General features: G+C 38.3%; 1 protein-coding gene across 10 annotated transcripts in view; it reads right to left on the reverse strand.

Annotated features, from left to right (window-relative positions):
* LOC311609153 (uncharacterized protein) overlaps positions 1 to 18774 on the reverse strand; it is a 495868-nt gene that overhangs the window by 398117 nt on the left and 78977 nt on the right. For 8 of the 10 annotated variants that reach the window (XR_014783287.1, XM_084801967.1, XM_084801969.1 and 5 more), the window contains exon 1: positions 9459 to 9897. The exons of the other annotated variants lie outside the window; for them this stretch is intronic. Coding sequence is in view for 2 of the 8 variants with exons in the window: in XM_084801971.1 (XP_084658097.1) it covers positions 9459 to 9669 (211 nt within the window). In the remaining 6 variants the exon portion in view is untranslated. Of the gene's footprint in view, positions 1 to 9458; positions 9898 to 18774 lie in introns of those variants that run through there. 10 annotated transcript variants of the gene reach the window in all.

An 18774-nucleotide genomic window follows, 5' to 3' on the forward strand; every position in this document is an offset into this window, starting at 1 on the left:
GATGCTGGCCTAACTGAATGTCTACATGTAGAAAATGTAAATAGATACATATTTATCACGGTGCACAAAACTAAAGTTCAAGTGGATTAACAACCTCAACATAAAACCAGACACATTAAATCTGTTAGAAGAAAAAGTGGGGAAGTGCCTTGAACTCATCGGCACAGGAGCCAACTTCCTGAAAAGGACATCAACAGCTCAGGGTCTAAGAGCAACAATTAAAAATGGGACCTCAGTTTGAGCGGGACCCCTGGACCCAAATCTGCCTATAGTAATATTCTACCCAATACAGGCGGTAAACTTTAAACCCCTACCCAGATCTAGCCAATGGTCAGAACATTCTCTACAGTTGAGTGGAGAATGGGATATGACTTTCTTACGTACTCTCGTGCCTCATATTTGACCATGTCCCCTGGAGGGGGAGACCTGGTGGCACTCAGAGGAAGGACAGCAGGTTACCAAGAAGAGACTTGATACCCTATGAGCATATACAGGGGGAGGTAATCCCCCTCAGGAACAGTCATAGAGGAGGGGATTAAGGGGAAAATGGGAGGGAGGGAAGAATGGGAGGATATAAGGGATGGGATAACCATTGAGATGTAACAAGAATAAATTAATAATAAAATAAAATAAAATAAATGGGACCTCATGAATATGAAAAGCTTTTTAAGGCAAAAGACACTGTCAATAGAACAAAACAACAGCCTACAGCCTGGGGAAAGATCTTCTCCAACTTTACATTTGACAAAGGGCTAATATCCAAAATATATAAAGAGCTCAAGAAATTAAACACCACCAAACCAAATTACCCAATTAAAAAATGGGGTACAGAACTAAACAAAGAATTCTCTACAGCGGAATATCATATGGCCAAGAAGCATTTAAAGAAGTGCTCAATATCTTTAGTCATCAGGGAATGCTAATCAAAATGATTCTGAAATTCCATCTTACACTTATCCAAATGGCTAAGATGAAAAACTCAAGTGACAGCACATGCTGGCAAGGAGGTGGAGAAAGGGGAACACTCCTCCATTGCTGGTGGGAGTCCAAACTTGTACAACCATTTTGGAAATTAATGTGGTGCTTTCTCAGAAAATTGGATATAGTGTTACCTCAAGGCCAGCTATACCACTCCTGGGCATATACCTGAAAGATGCTCCAGCATTCAACAAGGACATTTGCTCAAGTATGTTTATTCATAATAGCCAGAATCTGGAAACAGCCCAGATGTCCTTCAACCAAAGACTGAATAAAGGTGGCACATTTACACAATGGAATACTATTCAGCTATCAAAAATGAGGTAATCTTGACATTTGCAGGCAAATGGACAGAATTAGAAAAAGTGACGAAACCCAGACCCAGAAAGACATGAATGGTATGTACTCACTATAAGTGGATATTAGTCCAACATAGAAAGGTCTGCTGAGAAACTCCACCCAGCAGGAGTTTGGAACAGATACTGGGACTTGTAGCGGAACCCTAGACAAAGAGCTGAGAGTTGTATGGAGGAGTTGGGGTAGGGGGGATGGAAGGAACTGGAAGGGTCAGGAGCTTCACAGGGAGACATCAAGGCCAGCAGATATGGACGAGACGGTTCCTGTACCAACCAAGGACATGCAGAATACATAGAATACCTGTTCACATGTTGCTGATGGACAGCTTATTTTCCATGTGTGTGAGGAAGGGGAAGAGAGGCAACTGCCTCTGACATGAACTCTGGTGCCTGCGGTTGGACCACTGCCCCTTGGTGGGGTGGGATTTCAGGCCCACAGAGGAAAGGGATGCAGACTTCCCGATGAGACCTGATAGACTATGGTCATATAGAAGGGGGGGACTAGGCAGAAGGCTATGATAGGGATGTAAATTAAATTAGCTGATAATAAAAAAATAAAAAGTAAAATTTCTCACACCTTGTAGGGGAGGAGGGCTCCCTTTTTTTCAGGACTAGGGGGTGGGGGAGGAGGAATAAAGGAAGGAGGGGCCTACATTGGGATGTTAAGTGAATTACTTATAAATAAAAAAAAATTTAAAAATTAAAGAGAAAAATTCTCAATAAAATGTAGGGGAAGAGGGCTCACCTTTAAATTCATATAAGTTTGAAATGCATAAGAGGGCACTTTGCAGTGATATCAAGGAAAGGGTGATATAACACTGTTGTATGAAATAGAAATGTAATAATGGAACAGAAAGAGTTAAGTGGGGTGGAGGATGAAATATCAGGCTTGAAGAGGGATAATGAGGAAAAAATAGCTAGTCCTAAAGACCTTTAGAGAAGCCATATAGAAATCTGCTACTCTAGAATCTTTCTAAAATGTATATATGTACATACATAGAGGAAGTTTAAATGGAGTTACCCTGAAAGAGTGGGACAATGCCTTTCTCAGACACCATAGGTTATCAAATAAAAAAATCCAATGCCAGATATGGGTTACTTCTTTGCAAGGATTTGTTGGATAGTGCATTCCACAGAACTCATAAACAATTTACCCTATCGTCACTGCTCCTTGTTACTTTCTAGAATATGAACATAAGACCCTACTGTGGAAAACACCACACACTTGTGTAATTTGACATACAGAAATCAAATATACTTATTTGGAGTCTTTATTCATACTGGATATCTATCTTTCAGAATTCTGGACATTTCTATGTAAAAACTGCTTGGGGGAAAAATGTAATCAACAGTCTTTCCACTATGATTTCTTCATGCTATAATAGCAAGGGTCTAAGTACAGTGGAATAATAGTGGCAGAAATGATACAGAAGTAACCACATACTTTTTAATTGGATTTAAGTACTGTTCTGTGAGTTGGGATCCATTCCAAATAAGTTTAACTAGGGAAAACTCTATGGCTAGCTAAGCCATAAACTGTAGAGGAGAATTCATACTATTTTTATACTAAATAGACATAGTAGTAAACATTTCACTACATTCCTTTCTTTTTACCCAAAGTGCATCTCTGCCCTTTAGTGCATCTTTGAGCCCTCATCAGAGAAGCTTTTTTTTAAATGTCATATATATGATTATTACAGATACCTCAAACTGGCCAACATGAAGAGAAATAGAAACTATGGAATACTCACTCCTAGATGGGACACACTTGTCATACCCATTCTCCTAAGGCTCAGGAGTCATAGAGGTAGAAAGGCAGGAAGATTGCAAAATCTCAAAATTTGAATGTCCATAATGAAATGGTATTTTCTGGACACAATACTATTGCACACATGAACTCACACAAACTATGACTATATGCATAAGACATGTGCAACATCAAGCCAGTCAAAATCCCAACATGGTTGGGAGAGGAGCTCATGAGATGCCATTCCTAGCCAAGGAGCTTTTATCAGTTGGTAGATGCTGGGCACAGACAGTTAGTTTTGTTCATAGGTACATCCATTAAGAGTCAACCTATGCTCCAATTGATGGACACTCAGGGAGCACTTAGTATATTTGGTGTGTATAAATAAAAAATACATAAAGTAGGGAGAGAAAAGTGATATGGTGTTTCTCAGCCGTTTGATATAGCTGCCTTATTCATAATAGCCAGAACATGAAAACAGCCTAAGTGTCTCTCAGTAGAAGAATGGGTAAAGAAACTGTGGTGCATTTACACTATGGAATACTATTCAGCTTTAAAAACAAGGAATTCCAGAAATTTGTGGACAAATGGATTGAACTAGAAATGATCATAATGAGTGAGTTCACCCAGAAGCAAAAAGAGACAAATGGTATATACTTACTTATATAGAGACACTAGCCCAAGGAGCATGTCCCATGAAAGATTTTACTTTACCAGGAAAGTGAGTTAGAGGGGAGGACATCCTATTGGGACTTTAGGTGAGAGAAGCATGGGAGAATGGGAGAAGGATCCAGAGGGTCCTTGAATCCTACAAGAAGAACATTATGATGAGCAGATCTGGGTCCTGGGGTCCTGGGGTCCTGCTCAAACTATGGCAACAGCCAAGGAAAATGTAGGCAGTAAACTTCGAACCCCTATGCAGACCTAGCCAATGGACAGGACATTCTCCACCATTGAGTGGAGAGGGAGGTCTGACTTTCATACAAACTCTGGTGCCCCATTTTTGACCACGCCCCCTTGATGGGGAGGCCTGGTGGTACTCAGAGGAAGGATAACAGGTCACCAAGAAGAGACTTGATACCCTATGAGCATATACAGTGGGAGGAGGTCCCCCTCAGTCACAGACATAGGGGAGGGGAGTAAGGGGAAAATGGTAGGGAGAGAGGAATGGGGGAATACAAGGGATGGGATAACAAATGAGATGTAATAGGAATAAATTAATAAAATATTCAAAAAAAGAAAAGAAAAGTGATATGGTGGATAGGGAAAGAACTGTAGGAGAAGGAATGGCTGTACATTTGATCAAAACACAGTGTATGCATGTATAAAATTAACATGCAATTTAAAAGTGGCCTAAAAAGAAAATAATGTATAGGTATAGGCAAGAATATTCTGAATAAAACTCCAACACATGTACTTGCTCCAAGAATCAATAAGTGAGCCTACACAAATCAAAATCTCTACATAGCAAAGAAAATGTCAGCAGAACAAACTGCCATCCCACAATATTGGAGACAATCTTTATCATTTATGTCAGACAAAAGCTAATACCCAGAACTTACAAAGAACTACAAAACCCAAACAAGAAAATAACTTCAGGGCAGTAAAAAAAAAAATGTCTGAGGTAATCTGAACATTCTTTTGTTTCACTGAGATTTTCTGAGTAACATTCACTTAAATTTACTAAGTTTTGTGGGTAGTGTAACAGCATGCAGAAACAAACAGCTGTTAAATATGGAACCCAGTGTTCACTGGAAATTTCTTTAGCTATCATAAGTGCTTATGTGTACTCATGCAGAATAGAAGAGTCAAGCTGGTTTTATGTTCTGCCTGCCACAGAGTCAATACATAGTAGGTAACACTGGCTTAAGTTTGGGGTTTTGTTGTTTTTTCCCTACTCAAATGTACACATCTAGTATAGACAAGTACAGAATTAATGACGTCTTAGATCAATGCTTACAACAGCCATATTAGATAAGCAGCTCAACTGATACTTTTTTGAAAATAATTTTTTGTTTCAACTGATAGTTTTTACGAGAACAAATAGAGGCATTTAATACATATAAGGCTGTGTCTAAAGTGATAGCATTCATGAGTGAGAATTTGAACTCATGCTCTGATTCCGAAGACCACAGTTCAGGAAAATCTTGCCAAGATTGCATGACAAGAACCCTTTTCCTTTGCTTCCAACATACCATATTTTTCAGACTATAAGACACACCTGACCATAATACTCACCCAGTTTTTAGATCAGTAAAACAAGAAAAACAGTAACAGCAGGATTCAGACCATAAGGCGCACCATAGTTCCCGCCCCCCAATTTTTTGGGGGGGAAAAGTGCACCTTATGATCTGAAAAATACGGTATTTCAATGACAGATAGATTTCGAATGATACAATGAAATTAAAGTGATGCTCAAAAACAGGACCAAAATATAGACTACAAGTGAGGTACAGATCACTGGAATGAAATACAAGCAACTCCACACACTTTCAAGGAAACTACATTGCACAGGTTAGGGGCTGGAGAAGGGGCTCCTTAGTGGAACATTTGTTTCAAAAGTGTGATGATATGAGGGGGTTTGTATGGGCAGCGGTCAAATATAAATCTGGATACAGGGCCTCGTGCTTGTAATCCCAGTGCTGGTAGAGAATGCTGGGAGTTTGCCTGTCTAAGACTCTAGCGGGTTAGGGAGCTAGCTCCAAGTTTATTAAATGACTCTCTCAAAAAATGTGGTATGGAATGATATAGACAGACACCCAATGTTGTCCTTTAGCCTGCCTGTACAAACATATAGACTCTTGTTATTTTTTTAAATTTAATTAAACATTTTTTCTTATTTTTTACAAATACTTTTATATTATTACACATATATACATTATGTGTATAGCAAGAAGAACCATGACACAATCAGAAATTATATAAATGTTGCATTCTGAGTGTTTTGGCTATTTGTATTTGACAGCCTTGAAGAAAACATCTTTGCTATCTTGGTGCATCTAAAATTCTGAATGTAAATCAAACTCCATCACATCTTGTCATTAGCAGAGCACCTTTGGAAACACTTCAAGATAAGCACAGTAGGATCCTCAAAGAGACAATGTAATAAATAACATGTGTAAAGGTACAAGTAACGAAACAAACATTGTTCTTAGAAAAGAATCTATTTGAATCCCCCCAAAAGAAAATGGTAGTTAAAATACATTCTACATATTTTACATAGTGGATGTGGTCAGAAAAGGAATTAGCAAATTGGAAGATATCTCTGTGTAATCTACCCAATGTTTAGCACAAATAGATATATAAAAGAAGATGAAGGAGGACTTCAGAATTTTATATGCTGCAGCATGGAATTTTGGTGTATATTAATATAGAGTTGCACAAGGAGTTGAACGTTAATATTAGAAGGAAGACTATTTGAAAAGAAAAACCCTCAAGTTTTCTATTTCTTACAAAAGACAAGAATCCTAAGACCAAAGTATCTATGAAGGTGAAGATGTTCCATGCTCACGTAAAGAAAAATAATAAATTCCACTGTTCTCTGAGAACAGACTTGCGAGAATCCATAATGTGGGTGGGATAAATCATCTTTACAATAAATTGTGCAGCTCAACTGAAATACAAATGTAGCAATACGATACCTTCCTCATCAGTGTAGATTCAGGTTAACTTCTGCTACAGATGTCTACTGCTACAAGGTTCTAGAAGGATCCTGAAATTTAGTGACCATAAAATGGAGGCAGTGGTTGATAATCCCAGGCTATGTCCAGTTCACTCTAGAACCCTTTATGTGAACTCATGAGCTCAAGCACTACGAGGAACACACACTCTGCTTTGGTGTATGGGCCAGTTAGCCACCAACATGGAGGAAATATGCCTGGAAAGTGATGACCTACCATTTTTTTTTATAGTGTCTGCAACAAGCTCCTTCAGATCTTTGGTAAAGCACCATTTCCCCTTATTTTATTTAGTATTAGAAGATTTTTTGTGTGTTTTCTGTATTTATTTGGTATATTTATTTGGTATTTATTTTTTATTATTCTTGTGCAGATTCTAATCTACCAAAGAATAAAGTTAATCATGGCACTCAACAGGAAGATGCTGCTTTAACATGTTAAAAAACATGTACACAAGACATGACTATTGAACATATACCTACTGTTTCCTATTGGCTGACGAAACACGAGAACATCAAGAGCAGATAAGCATTAAAAAATATATCTTCTTAAAAACATAGAATTAAAATATTATTGTGGTTTATTTTAATTTATAAAAAACTTTTCTATAGTCTACCAATATATAAATATGACCAGCACTGATAAAAGATAAAAATCTAGAATTAAATCTTAACTCTAAGCACCTCTTTCTATCTTTAGTTCCTTGTAACACAGGGAACCTCCATCTTTCTGAGCTATGTCAAAATAATAATAATGTAATAATAATAACAACAATAACAACAAAGTTGCCTTGTTTGTCTAGTTTTTAAAATTGGTTTGGGGGAATACTAAGGAGTACATGTTTTCAATAATAATCCTCAAAATGTCCATATTTTTCATAAATTCTTAGACCTTTGCTTTATTTACCAGCGTACATTCAAGGGTTTAAAAACAATGTATATATATTCTTGCTGCTCACGTTGACTTAACAAAAGGCCTTCTAAAATGCATTTTGAGTGCTTTGGGGGTAAGAACATAATTTTTACAAACATGTAGAGGAAAAATCATTGTTTTTCTCTCTTAAAAAAAAAAAATCCCTTCCTGGCCTCAGGAACAAGCAGGGCCTGTGAGCACAGCAATGAAAGGGTGACTGTAACAGGTGGCAAGGACATAATGAACTTTTATCTCTCAGGGAAGAATGTGTCCACACTGTTTTGCTTTCATAGAGCAGCTCGGGTCACAGCAGAGAACTAACTTGTCGTTCCTGTGCGTAATCTCTGTACAAAATGCAGGCCCGGGACTTAGCTCTGCCGGCGGCTAACAGGTTTCTGTAAAGTTTGCACAAGTGTAGCTAAGCAATGCCTTCAGAACCTCCTTGTAAGTGAAGTCGCATTCTGACACTCTTTAATGCTCCCCGTCCTTTCATTGCCGGTCTGTAGCTTCATACTGCCTATTTTTTCAGTTTATTGATTTCTTTTAGCAAACAGAAGGGAGACAGCTCCAGATAAAAGGAAGTTGTCTCCATGTAAATTCTGTGCTTAAAACAAGTAGAGAAAACGGCATTATCTCTCTGCTTTGTCAAATGTTTAAATGAGGGTGACGAACAAGTCTGAAAACTTCATCAAATCAGCAAATGGACAATACATCCTGTACTTTATCTTTTTTGATAGTATCAATTACAAACATTGTGGCAGTGAAGACCGATTTCCTAATGAAGTGAGCAGCAGCAGTTATATTTTAACACTTGCTGCCAATGTAATCTGAACATGGAGTTTCGGGGTGAGAAGAATAGGACACTTCTGCCCATATTTCTAGCCATGCTTGCATGCTGAGATTTTCTTTAAACGACAACAACAAAACACATTTAAAATAGGATTTAAGTATGACCAAACTAGGGATTCATCTCAGCTTATATTCTGACGTTGTCGTTTTGCTTGGTTGGTTTAGTTTCAGAAATCACAAGCTTGCTAATTTCCAAGATGTTTGCACTGAAACAAAAAGTGCTCAGCGTAATTTCATCACGCTTCTTCAGAAAGAAATGTCTGCAAAGGTTCTACCACACAGTGTGAGCAAACACGACCCACAGGGACAAAAGAAGTTTGCACGCTGCTACTCAAAGGACTTTTAAAGAATCCTCTCCGAGGAATAAACACACAGAAACCACCGGAAAGAGACTAAGGAAATTAAAGCACAGTTACTTTTCAGTGTGTAAAGATGTACTTTATTTCCTATTTCACATTAAAAATCAGAGGGCGCACCAGCAAGTCTTGCTGGCTGGCAGTCAGCTAAGCCGGGCCCCTGACCCTTCCCCCTGGCCAGGATCGCTTACACAAAGCTCGCTCCATATGTCTAGACTGCATATTCCTGAGATAAGGCAGCAAAACATGAAGCCATTGCCGAGTGACACAGAAGCTGCACTAAATGAAATGTTTATACATATCCTGTCTCTCGTTTCTTCCTTATCCCTCACACACATGATTTGCTTAAATCAATATTGACTCTGGTTGCAGAAAAGCAGGACTTAAACAAAAGAAGAACTGGAAGAAAAAAAAAACAGGACGTTATAAGTCCTGTATCTCCCTTTTCAGATGGCAAGCCCCGTAACTTCAGAATTTCTAGGTATTTTTGCTGCTTTGTTTCTCCCCGCAAAGCCTAACAGATTCTTAGCTTTTATGACAACACAGAAAGACCGTTTGAGTAACATCTTAAATCTGCACTCACCATGTGAAAGCAACAGTTGCGTAGAGTAAGAGTGTGTTTTTCCTGCTCCCTGTTCCATTTCAGTTTTGACTATAGTTGTCCAACAACCAAAAGGCCGGAGCTGCCACCCAGAGGCCCCGTCCACGAGCTGGTCCACTTGCCCGGCAGCCTGAGTGCTGCCTTCTGCGTGCTGCAGCTGTGCACTTTGCCGAAGTCCTAATATAATTTCCATATGGCTCCCACCGCCTCACATAGGTGGATCTGGACTTTCAGTTCAATGAATACGCAGCGCAGCACACTTTGCAGGTGAGGCTGTAGGTTCTAGCTTTAAGCCGTCCGCCCTAAATTTAAAGAGTTCTTGGTGAGGAGTGGGTGGAGAGAAGCAAGCTCACTACAGGGAACTCAGGCTGTAATCAGAATGCAAAAACTTCCTCTGTTTTCCTGCCTTGCGTGGCTGAGCGGCTAGTGCCTCTTTTCGCAGAACTTCGGAATGTACAGGCAGGACGCAGAGGGGCCCTGCCAGACAAGCCTTTCTCAATCAATTAGCTTGCAGCCATTACTTGTGACCTGAGGTCACACAGCATAAGTGTGTGGGGTGTGCCTTTAGGGGTCCCAAGGCTACTTACTACAGCTTAGATAACCAAAGCCAAGCAGACACTGAAATCTAGAAATATTTTAATAGTAAATGTGCTGAAGATGTAAAGGAAACCAAAGGTAAGCTCCAAATGTCCTTTCTGAGTCTGTATTGCTTAATTCGATGAATTCAAAACAATGTCTTTTCCCATTAGGTCAAGCAGCATTTTGCACAGAGCAGTGACACATATCCTTGATATTATATGCCTGAGGATGTGCAAATGACAAAGGAGCACATATAGACAATCATGTGATTACCATTGCATATGTATTGTATCACCTGGGTATTAAGGTTTTACTTTAGACTTTTAAATTTTTTTTTAACGCAAAATTCAACTATAAATAAAGTTCTTAGTGTCTAAGGAAATTACTTCATTTTAAGGACCTGGGCATAGTTATGATAACCCCTGATGAGATTCCATGCAACATTAACTTCACAAGTTGCTTTAGTTTCAGAACTATACTAATTATAATTTCCTCTAGTTCAGAAGAGTGCATCTCCTCTTTAGTACATTTTAACTGAGAATCCATAAGAAAATCTATGAAGCACTAAGTAAACATACAATATTGTTAACCTATATCTGCATTCTATACATTAAGTTTTCATATTCGTCAAAAACGCTTTACAAGAATAGTTATCATCGCTAGCAAAGTTATGACAAGGAAATATCAAGTAACTGTACTTCAAAGTAAACCATCTCTTGTGAATGATCCAACCCAACTAAAGAGCTCATGTTGTCACAGTGACTGTATTAGACACCCCTCCCTCTCCAAGTAGCTGTCACTCAGAGACAGAGATAGATGCCCAACATTCATACTCCACCTCTTTACACTTTACACCACTTTACAAAGTGATTCCACAGGCACTTAAGGCACCATCCTATTCAGTGCTGCCTGGGAAATATCTATGGATGTTGAACTTTTACCCATCTCATTATCCTTTGCTTAACAAATTAAATTAGCTTTAATTAGGCGTTATCTGATAGAAATCAAATACAAACTAAAAAGAACAAGTCACGAAATTAGCAACTAAAAAACACTTTCTAATAGAGCATAAGCTATGGAAATCCAGAAACAAAGAGATATAAGTATAAAAAGTAGCTCTCGGTGGGATTTAGCACAGAAATTGAGGTTTCAGCTCTCTCAAATATAAAACATGAAGTCATCAATAGATATGTATATTGCCCTTGAATACGTTTTAAAAAACAAAGAATAAAACACATTTGATGCCTTTCAGTGAATCCATGTATGTTTCGCATACTGAAATTGAACATCATTGAAAAATATTCATGCTACTAGACATAGCAAAAATCAAGAACCTAAGTAGTGTTGGAAGGCTCTCAAGGCCACCGAGATTGCTACACTTCAACAATATCCCATATTCCAGGTTACATTCTCATTGTTTTCTCATTTCCTTCACTCAAGATTTACAGCTAATTTAAGAGTCAACAAAGGCATCTAGCCTTATCCTTCAGTTGCCTACAGTCATCTCCTTTCAAGATCTGGCTCTTATTGTAACAAAATTTCTACGTACATGAAGTATTTTCTAATAGGTTCAGAAAGGTCACTCATAACCCATTCAAAGGAGAAAACATAAGCCAGCCCTCGAACAGGCCATGATGATTTCCCAGGCTATGATGTAGTTTTTATGACCAGTTTGCAAGTTTTTATGTGGCCATAGATACTTCTGAATTACACACGGGTTATGAAAATAATCCTCTTTCCTGAAGTCTGGTATTATTTGGAAAATATCAGTACCAGGACACTGTTAAAATGAGTTTGTCAGCTTGCTTCACATCAACTCCCATCTTTACTTTATGAGGAAAAAGTATGCTACTGTAGATGCTCTTATTAACTAATCAAATATGGTAGATTGTGTTCTGCTAAATTCATTTAATTTGAGAATTATGTCAATTGCCCAAGTAATTTTACCATGTAAACACTACCTTGAATATTTAGAAGTGCGAACTTAGAATACATTAATTCATTCCAATTAATGATTCAAACTAATAACCTCCAAGGTGCTAATATGAAGTTATATAGGTATAAGTTATAAGAATTATAAAACAAGATATTAACCACAAAGTGTGCGTTAATTTCTATACTAATTATATTATTTATCTACATATATTGTCCCTAACATAATGTTTAGAAGATAGTCACTTTTTCATGGAAAAGAAATAAAATAAAATGTTTAAGAAAATAATACAATAAATTTCTAGGAGTTGAGGGGTAGCTCCATAGTTAGAATGCTTGGCTGACATAAAGAAAACCCATGGTTTGTATCATACCTGCAAAAATCAAAGTATTCCAGATTTTATGACAAGTGATGAGCAATGCATAATCATTAGTCAAACTCAGTCAACATTTGGTTAAGATACCTACAGAGAACTAGAGAGAAAGCAAGAACCCCAAAGGCATGGACGGATTCAGAATTCTCATTGCTACTCTTAATTCTAATTTTTCATTTCTTTCCACTGTATCAGGGGTCATATACATACATTGCTTCTGAAAAATTAGTTTATTACCACTGAGCCACATCCTAGCCTCTGCCACTCATGTAAAATTGATAGCATTATAGTAGGGAGACCAATAGGATATCCATCGTATGCATCCAAAAGTCAAGGATGTTTCTGTATAGTTCTTGACAAATTATATTCAGATGCACGAATCAGTTCTGGCACAATCTTAGGTTATTGTTCACACATTGCCAATAGACAGCACTGGCTTCTGGGTTACGTACAATCTTCATGCCATTATTTTTACCTACTTGCTATTAGTGGTTCAATCTTGGTAATATTCATGGTAGCAGAGAGAAGAAGAAGAGCAGTCACATACATGTGAGCTTCCATTCTCAATACTGTAAAACAAAGTTGGAGACATAGGCTACCCACAGTAGGGACCAGTTAGACCATATAGATACTTCCCAGTCTCAAGCCAGAGTGTCTCAGCTAACAGGACTGTCCTGAGATTTATCCGGCTAGCAGCGGATAACTGGGACATGGCACATACTGGTTGTAAGCCCAATATTAGACAGATCCAATGTAATCCAGAGCCAAACAGATAGAGAACAATATATAAAATAAAAGCCTATTTAAAACATTGCAAAAATAGGATACGAATACTATCAGAAGGGTAGTAATAAATACATGTCATCAATTACATAGATGAAAGTAGGCATTTTAACATTCATGAAGGCATGCATCTTATTCAATAGGAAAATTTAAGGGTTTTGCTTAAAAAAAAAAAAAGAACAAAGATTTGTGAAAGGGATATGGCTCAGTAGGTAGATGTGCTTTCAATGAGGCCTGATGACCTGAGTTCAATACTCAGAACCCAAGTGGCATCCGAAGGAAAGGACTGACTCTGTAGAGTTGGCCACTGATTGACTTACATGTCCTGTGCTATGCAAGTGTCAGAAACAGAGCTCTCTCTCTCTCTCTGTCTCTGTCTCTCTGTCTCTGTCTCTGTCTCTCTGTCTCTATCTCTCTCTGTCTCTTTCTCTCTCTCTCTCTCTCTCTCTCTCTCTCTCTCTCTCTCTCTCTCTCTCTCACACACACACACACACACACACACGCACACACACATTCATACTACACTTACACACATGCTCAATAAGAGTAATAAGTCTTTAATAAAATAAATAAGACCAGATAATTGGATGGCAATATTGCCTGGGTGATATTGTTTTAAGCTGTTAAATCAGAAAAAAAAAAAAAAAAACAGAAGTAAATATGGTGGAAACACAAATAAAGTGCACTTGCATAAGAAAAATAACTAAAATCAAATTAGAATTTTTTTTCGTGGTTCTTCTTGCTATAGGTAGTTTATTATGTATACATATATATGTAGTAATGTAAATGTATGTGTAAAAATAGTTAATAAAATCATTTAAAAATTTATAAGATTTAAATGATAGCTAAGTAAAATAAGAAAAACTACAGATATTTTATAGCTCCCAGTTTTAAATGACCATCTTATTTTATTTTATTTTGTTAATTTATTCATATTACATCTCAATGGTTATTCCCTCCCTTGTATCCTCCCATTCCTCCCTCTCTCCCATTTTCCCCTTACTCCCCTCCCCTATGACTGTTCCTGAGGGGAACTTCCTCCCCTTGTATATGCTCATAGGGTATCAAGTCTCTTCTTGGTAGCCTGCTATCCTTCCTCTGAGTGCCACCAGGTCTCCCCCTACAGGGGACATGGCCAAATATGAGGCACCAGAATAGGTGTGAAAGTCAGACCCAACTCTCCACTCAACTGTGGAGAATATCCTGTCCATTGGCTAGATCTGGGTAGGGGTTTGAAGTTTATGGCCTGTATTGTCCTTGGCTGGTGCCATAGTTTGAGCGGGACCCCTGGGCCCAAATCTGCCTGTCATAATGTTCTTCTTGTAGGTTTCTAGGATCCTTTGGATCCTTCAACTTTGCCATTCTCCCATGCCTCTCTCATCTAGAGTCCCAGTAGGATGTCCTCCCCTCTGTCCCAGTTTCCTGGTTAGTGAAGACTTTCACGGGACATGCCCCTTGGGCTAATATGCAGATATAAGTGAGTATATACCATTTAATTCTCTCTGCTTCTGGGTTAACTCACTCATTATGATCATTTCTAGTTCAATCCATTTGTCCACAATTTTCGGGAATTCCTTGTTTTTTTATAGCTGAGTAGTATTCCATAGTGTAAATGTACCACAGTTTCTTTATCCATTCTTCTACTGAGGGACACTTAGGCTGTTCCCGGGTTCTGGCTATTATGAATAAGGCTGCTATGAACATGGTTGAGCAAATTTTCTTGTTGTGTGGTGGAGCATCTTCTGGATATATTCCAAGGAGTGGAATATCTGGGTCTTGAAGAAGCCCTATTCCCATTTTTCTGAGATAGCACCAAATAGATTTCCAAAGTGGTTGTACTAGTTGCATTCCCACCAGCAATGAAGGAGTGTTCCTCTCTCTCCACATCCTCGCCAGTCACTTGAATTTTTGATCTTAGCCATTCTGATGGGTATAAGATGGAATCTCCCAGTTGTTTTGATTTGCATTTCCCTGATGACTAAGGAGATTGAGCATTTCTTTAAGTGTTTCTCAGCCATTTGATATTCCTCTGTTGAGAATTCTCTGTTTAGTTCCAAGTCCCATTTCTCAATTGGGTTATTTGATTTGGTGGTGTTTAATTTCTTGAGTTCTTTATATATTTTGGATATTAGACCTTTGTCAGATGTAGGGTTGGTGAAGATCTTTTCCCAGTCTGTAGGCTGTAAATGACCATCTTTTAGAAGAGATACAGCAATTAGAAAATTCTATAAAACATCTATGTTAATAAATGTTCACCTTCATTGGTTCAAATTAAGGACCTCAAGAAAATGTAAATTGCTAAAACTTTCTTAAGAAGTACAAAACTTTAAATGGAAAAATATATTAGTAGTTTTACCTTTTCCTCTCTTGGTTATGTTTGTGAAAATCTGACTATTTTGTTATGTTTTTTAGAGAGGCAATGTCTGGGTGTTTCTTTAGTACATTTGTCCTGAACAATGAGAGAGAGAGAGAGAGAGAGAGAAAGAGAGAGAGAGAGAGAGAGAGAGAGAGAGAGAGAGAGAGAGAGAGAGAGAGAGAGAGAGAGAGGTTTTTGTTTTGAGAACAGGGTGTACTGTGGGCCTTGAACAGGGTACCAGGTTGTCTGGAACTCATTACTACGTAGCTGAGGATAACCTTGAACCTGTAATCCTCCTGCGTCTTCCCTTCCATTCCCAGTGTTAGGCTTACAGGTATTTACCACCAAACCTCATTATTGTGTTGCTGGAGATCAACCTAGGACTTCTAGCATGCTGGGCAAGCATTCTATCGACTGCACCATATCACCAACTGTACTTCTAAAAGAAACATATAATTAAAGTTTTATTTATGCCTCTCTATGCGGGTTTGTGAATGCAGTGCTCTCAGTGGCCAGAAGAGGACATTGGGTCACTCTGAGCAGGAGTTACAGGTGCTTTTGAGCTCCTGAATGTGGATACTGGGAATCCAACTCAGGTCTTCGGAAAAAGCAGCAGGACCCCTTAACCACCAAAGTATCTCTTCTGCCTCTTACTGCTCTACATAAAAGGAGATTTTACAGACCTAGCCTCACAAGAGGTGACAGCAACTGGCTCTTGTCTGTGGCATCATTATTACTTTTTTAAACAATCTATAAACAGAGTTTTATTTTTCTCTTTGGTCCAAAATTGTGTCGGTTTTAATTTTATATCATTATTTTATTTCTAGGTGATAGTGTACTTTGTTAAGTGACATTTAACCCATGCTCAAGATTATTTCAAGGTTAAAGAGCAGTCATAGACACACATGATTTGTACTCATTGAAATGCCTCATGACCTAGTATATGACAAATAAAATGATCTGTCAGATTTTGAGAAAAATATAAGGGTTTTTGGTTGCAGGGTACAAATTTTTCTGTCTTATAAATCATCTTCATTATATGCATTAAAAATGAATGGTCATCTTTAAAATTGATGTGCGTGCATGTGTGTGTGTGTGTGTGTGTGTGTGTGTGTGTGTGTGTGTGTGTATGGTTATTTGGACTACTGAGGTCAAATACTCACGAAGTACATAAGTGGATGTTGGATCCCCCAGAGTTACAAGCAGTTATGAGTTGATGGACATGGGCATGTGGAAGCAAGCTCAGGCCTTCTGCAGGAGCAGAGAGAATCCTTACCCTGAGCCATCACTCCAGCTCTGACGGCAGTGTCTCTATTAAAAACAGTCAAGCATCAAAAATATCCATAGCCAAATGTATCAGTGTGTCCACAATTATTTGTTTTTTCTTTTCTATTTATTTATAATATTTTCAAAATTAAATATATTTTAGTAAAAGAAAAGCATCCAGCAATAGGAGAAACAGGTTATTTATCTTGATTATTCTAAAAAAATGTATAATCTTGTATCTTAAAACTTTCAACTTATTTTTGCTTATTTACATTCCAATGTCTGGTCAATCAATACTTTCAATGACTCATTCAAAAACCTGATAGGAAAAAATTCCATTACTTTTACCCCATTACTAAGGTCTTCAGGAAAAATGGTAAGTGCATATAACCATATTGCTTTATGCATTTGGCCTTTGTTTCTCCTCTGAGAGCATATGGCAAGAGTCATCTCTTTCAGTCAGTGACAAATGCTTCTCCCCAGCATGCACTGCTTTGACCCTTAATTAGATTTTCCCAGACCATCTAAAATAACTCATGTCTGAGACTTTCACTGTCTGCTTGGGTCTCAAGGGAACTGACAGCAAAGGGAAAGCAAGACAGTGTCAGACTGTAGCTCAGGCATGTGTTACAGTAGTGAAGAGTGGGGTCTTGGGGAAGTTGCCTTTTCAAAAGAACAGGAGATGCAAAGAAAAAGCAAGCAAGCATGTAAATGCAGACACTTCACATTAAAGCAGTATATGAAGACTTGGATATTGAGTTACATTAGGTGATCCAAGACCACCTGGTCAGACAACTGTTTTGACAAAAATATATAAGATAAGTTGCCTGGACGATGCTATTTAAAGAGGTAAAATCAGAAAACAAAATTGAAAATCTGAATATGAGGAGAGAAAGAGAATAAGACGAACGAATTGATTCAGATGAGAATGAGCGCTGAGCTGGGAAGAAAGTGGAAGCAGGCCTCCTGGACTCAGAACGCGTAAAGGTTGGTGACTCCGAGTTGTGTTGTTAGAAAGTGGAGCCTTCGAAGAAGCGTACAGGAAATGGAGTAGAAGGACTGAAGTCCATGGCAGAGGCTGATTCAGACAGAAGAAACTAAAGGCGTCTGTGCAGTGCAGGAGGATGAGAAAATTTCGACACTATGAAGCAACTTTGTGTGCTTCCAGGACTGTGCAGAGAGAGAGAGAGCTAATCTCTGAACCTGAAAGAAGTTGCTAAAAGGGCAAATTATGACCTGCTTCAAAGGAAAATCTTTATGATGCCAGGGTGGGAACTGATGCCCTTATCCAGTTTGTCTCAGATCACATATAAGATGCTGAGAGTCCGTACCCTACCTCAGTATCCACAGACTACACTTTCAGGATATCCCTATAGCTATTGCATGACTAATGCTTAGATTCGGAGATATTGCATGACTAAATTTGCTTAGATTCAGAGATAGATACAGGAAGGCTGAGTAGTAAGAAGTTCAGTTGAGGAAAATAAGTTAGAGGTATACTAAGAAACTAATGTTTTCTGCTATAGGATAGTCACAGGGAGCCACTGAGGGCAGCCTATGCTCAAAACAAGAATACTAGTTCATCACTTACATAGTAACATCCCTGAAATTAATGAAGGTTTCCTGAGCAGTAATTTAGAGCATTCTGTGGGCCACATGCTAAGGATTGTGGGCAAGACAAACTATCAGACTCATCTTCCCTGTATCTTCTATATTTCCTTGGTCATTCTCCTTGGAGATGTTGGTGCACAAATCCTTGCGGTACCAAAACACTGATTCTTACAAGGATAAAGTATAGTCTCTGAAAACTCATCTAAACCAAACTATTGCATACTAAAGACTACATCTGTCTCCTTGTGATGTTCCAGGTTGGAATCAGATTTGGGACAAGGAAGGGAAAGTCTCTGTCTGAAGATATTGTTGATAATGACCAGCCTTCTATAAATGCAGCTGTGGATTTGAGATAGTTCCTTTCCTGCCTGAAAGACATTGTTGTACCCAGAGACCA

Source organism: Acomys minous (genome assembly GCF_964271855.1).
Source record: "Acomys minous genome assembly, chromosome: 11".
Lineage (NCBI taxonomy): Eukaryota > Metazoa > Chordata > Mammalia > Rodentia > Muridae > Acomys > Acomys minous.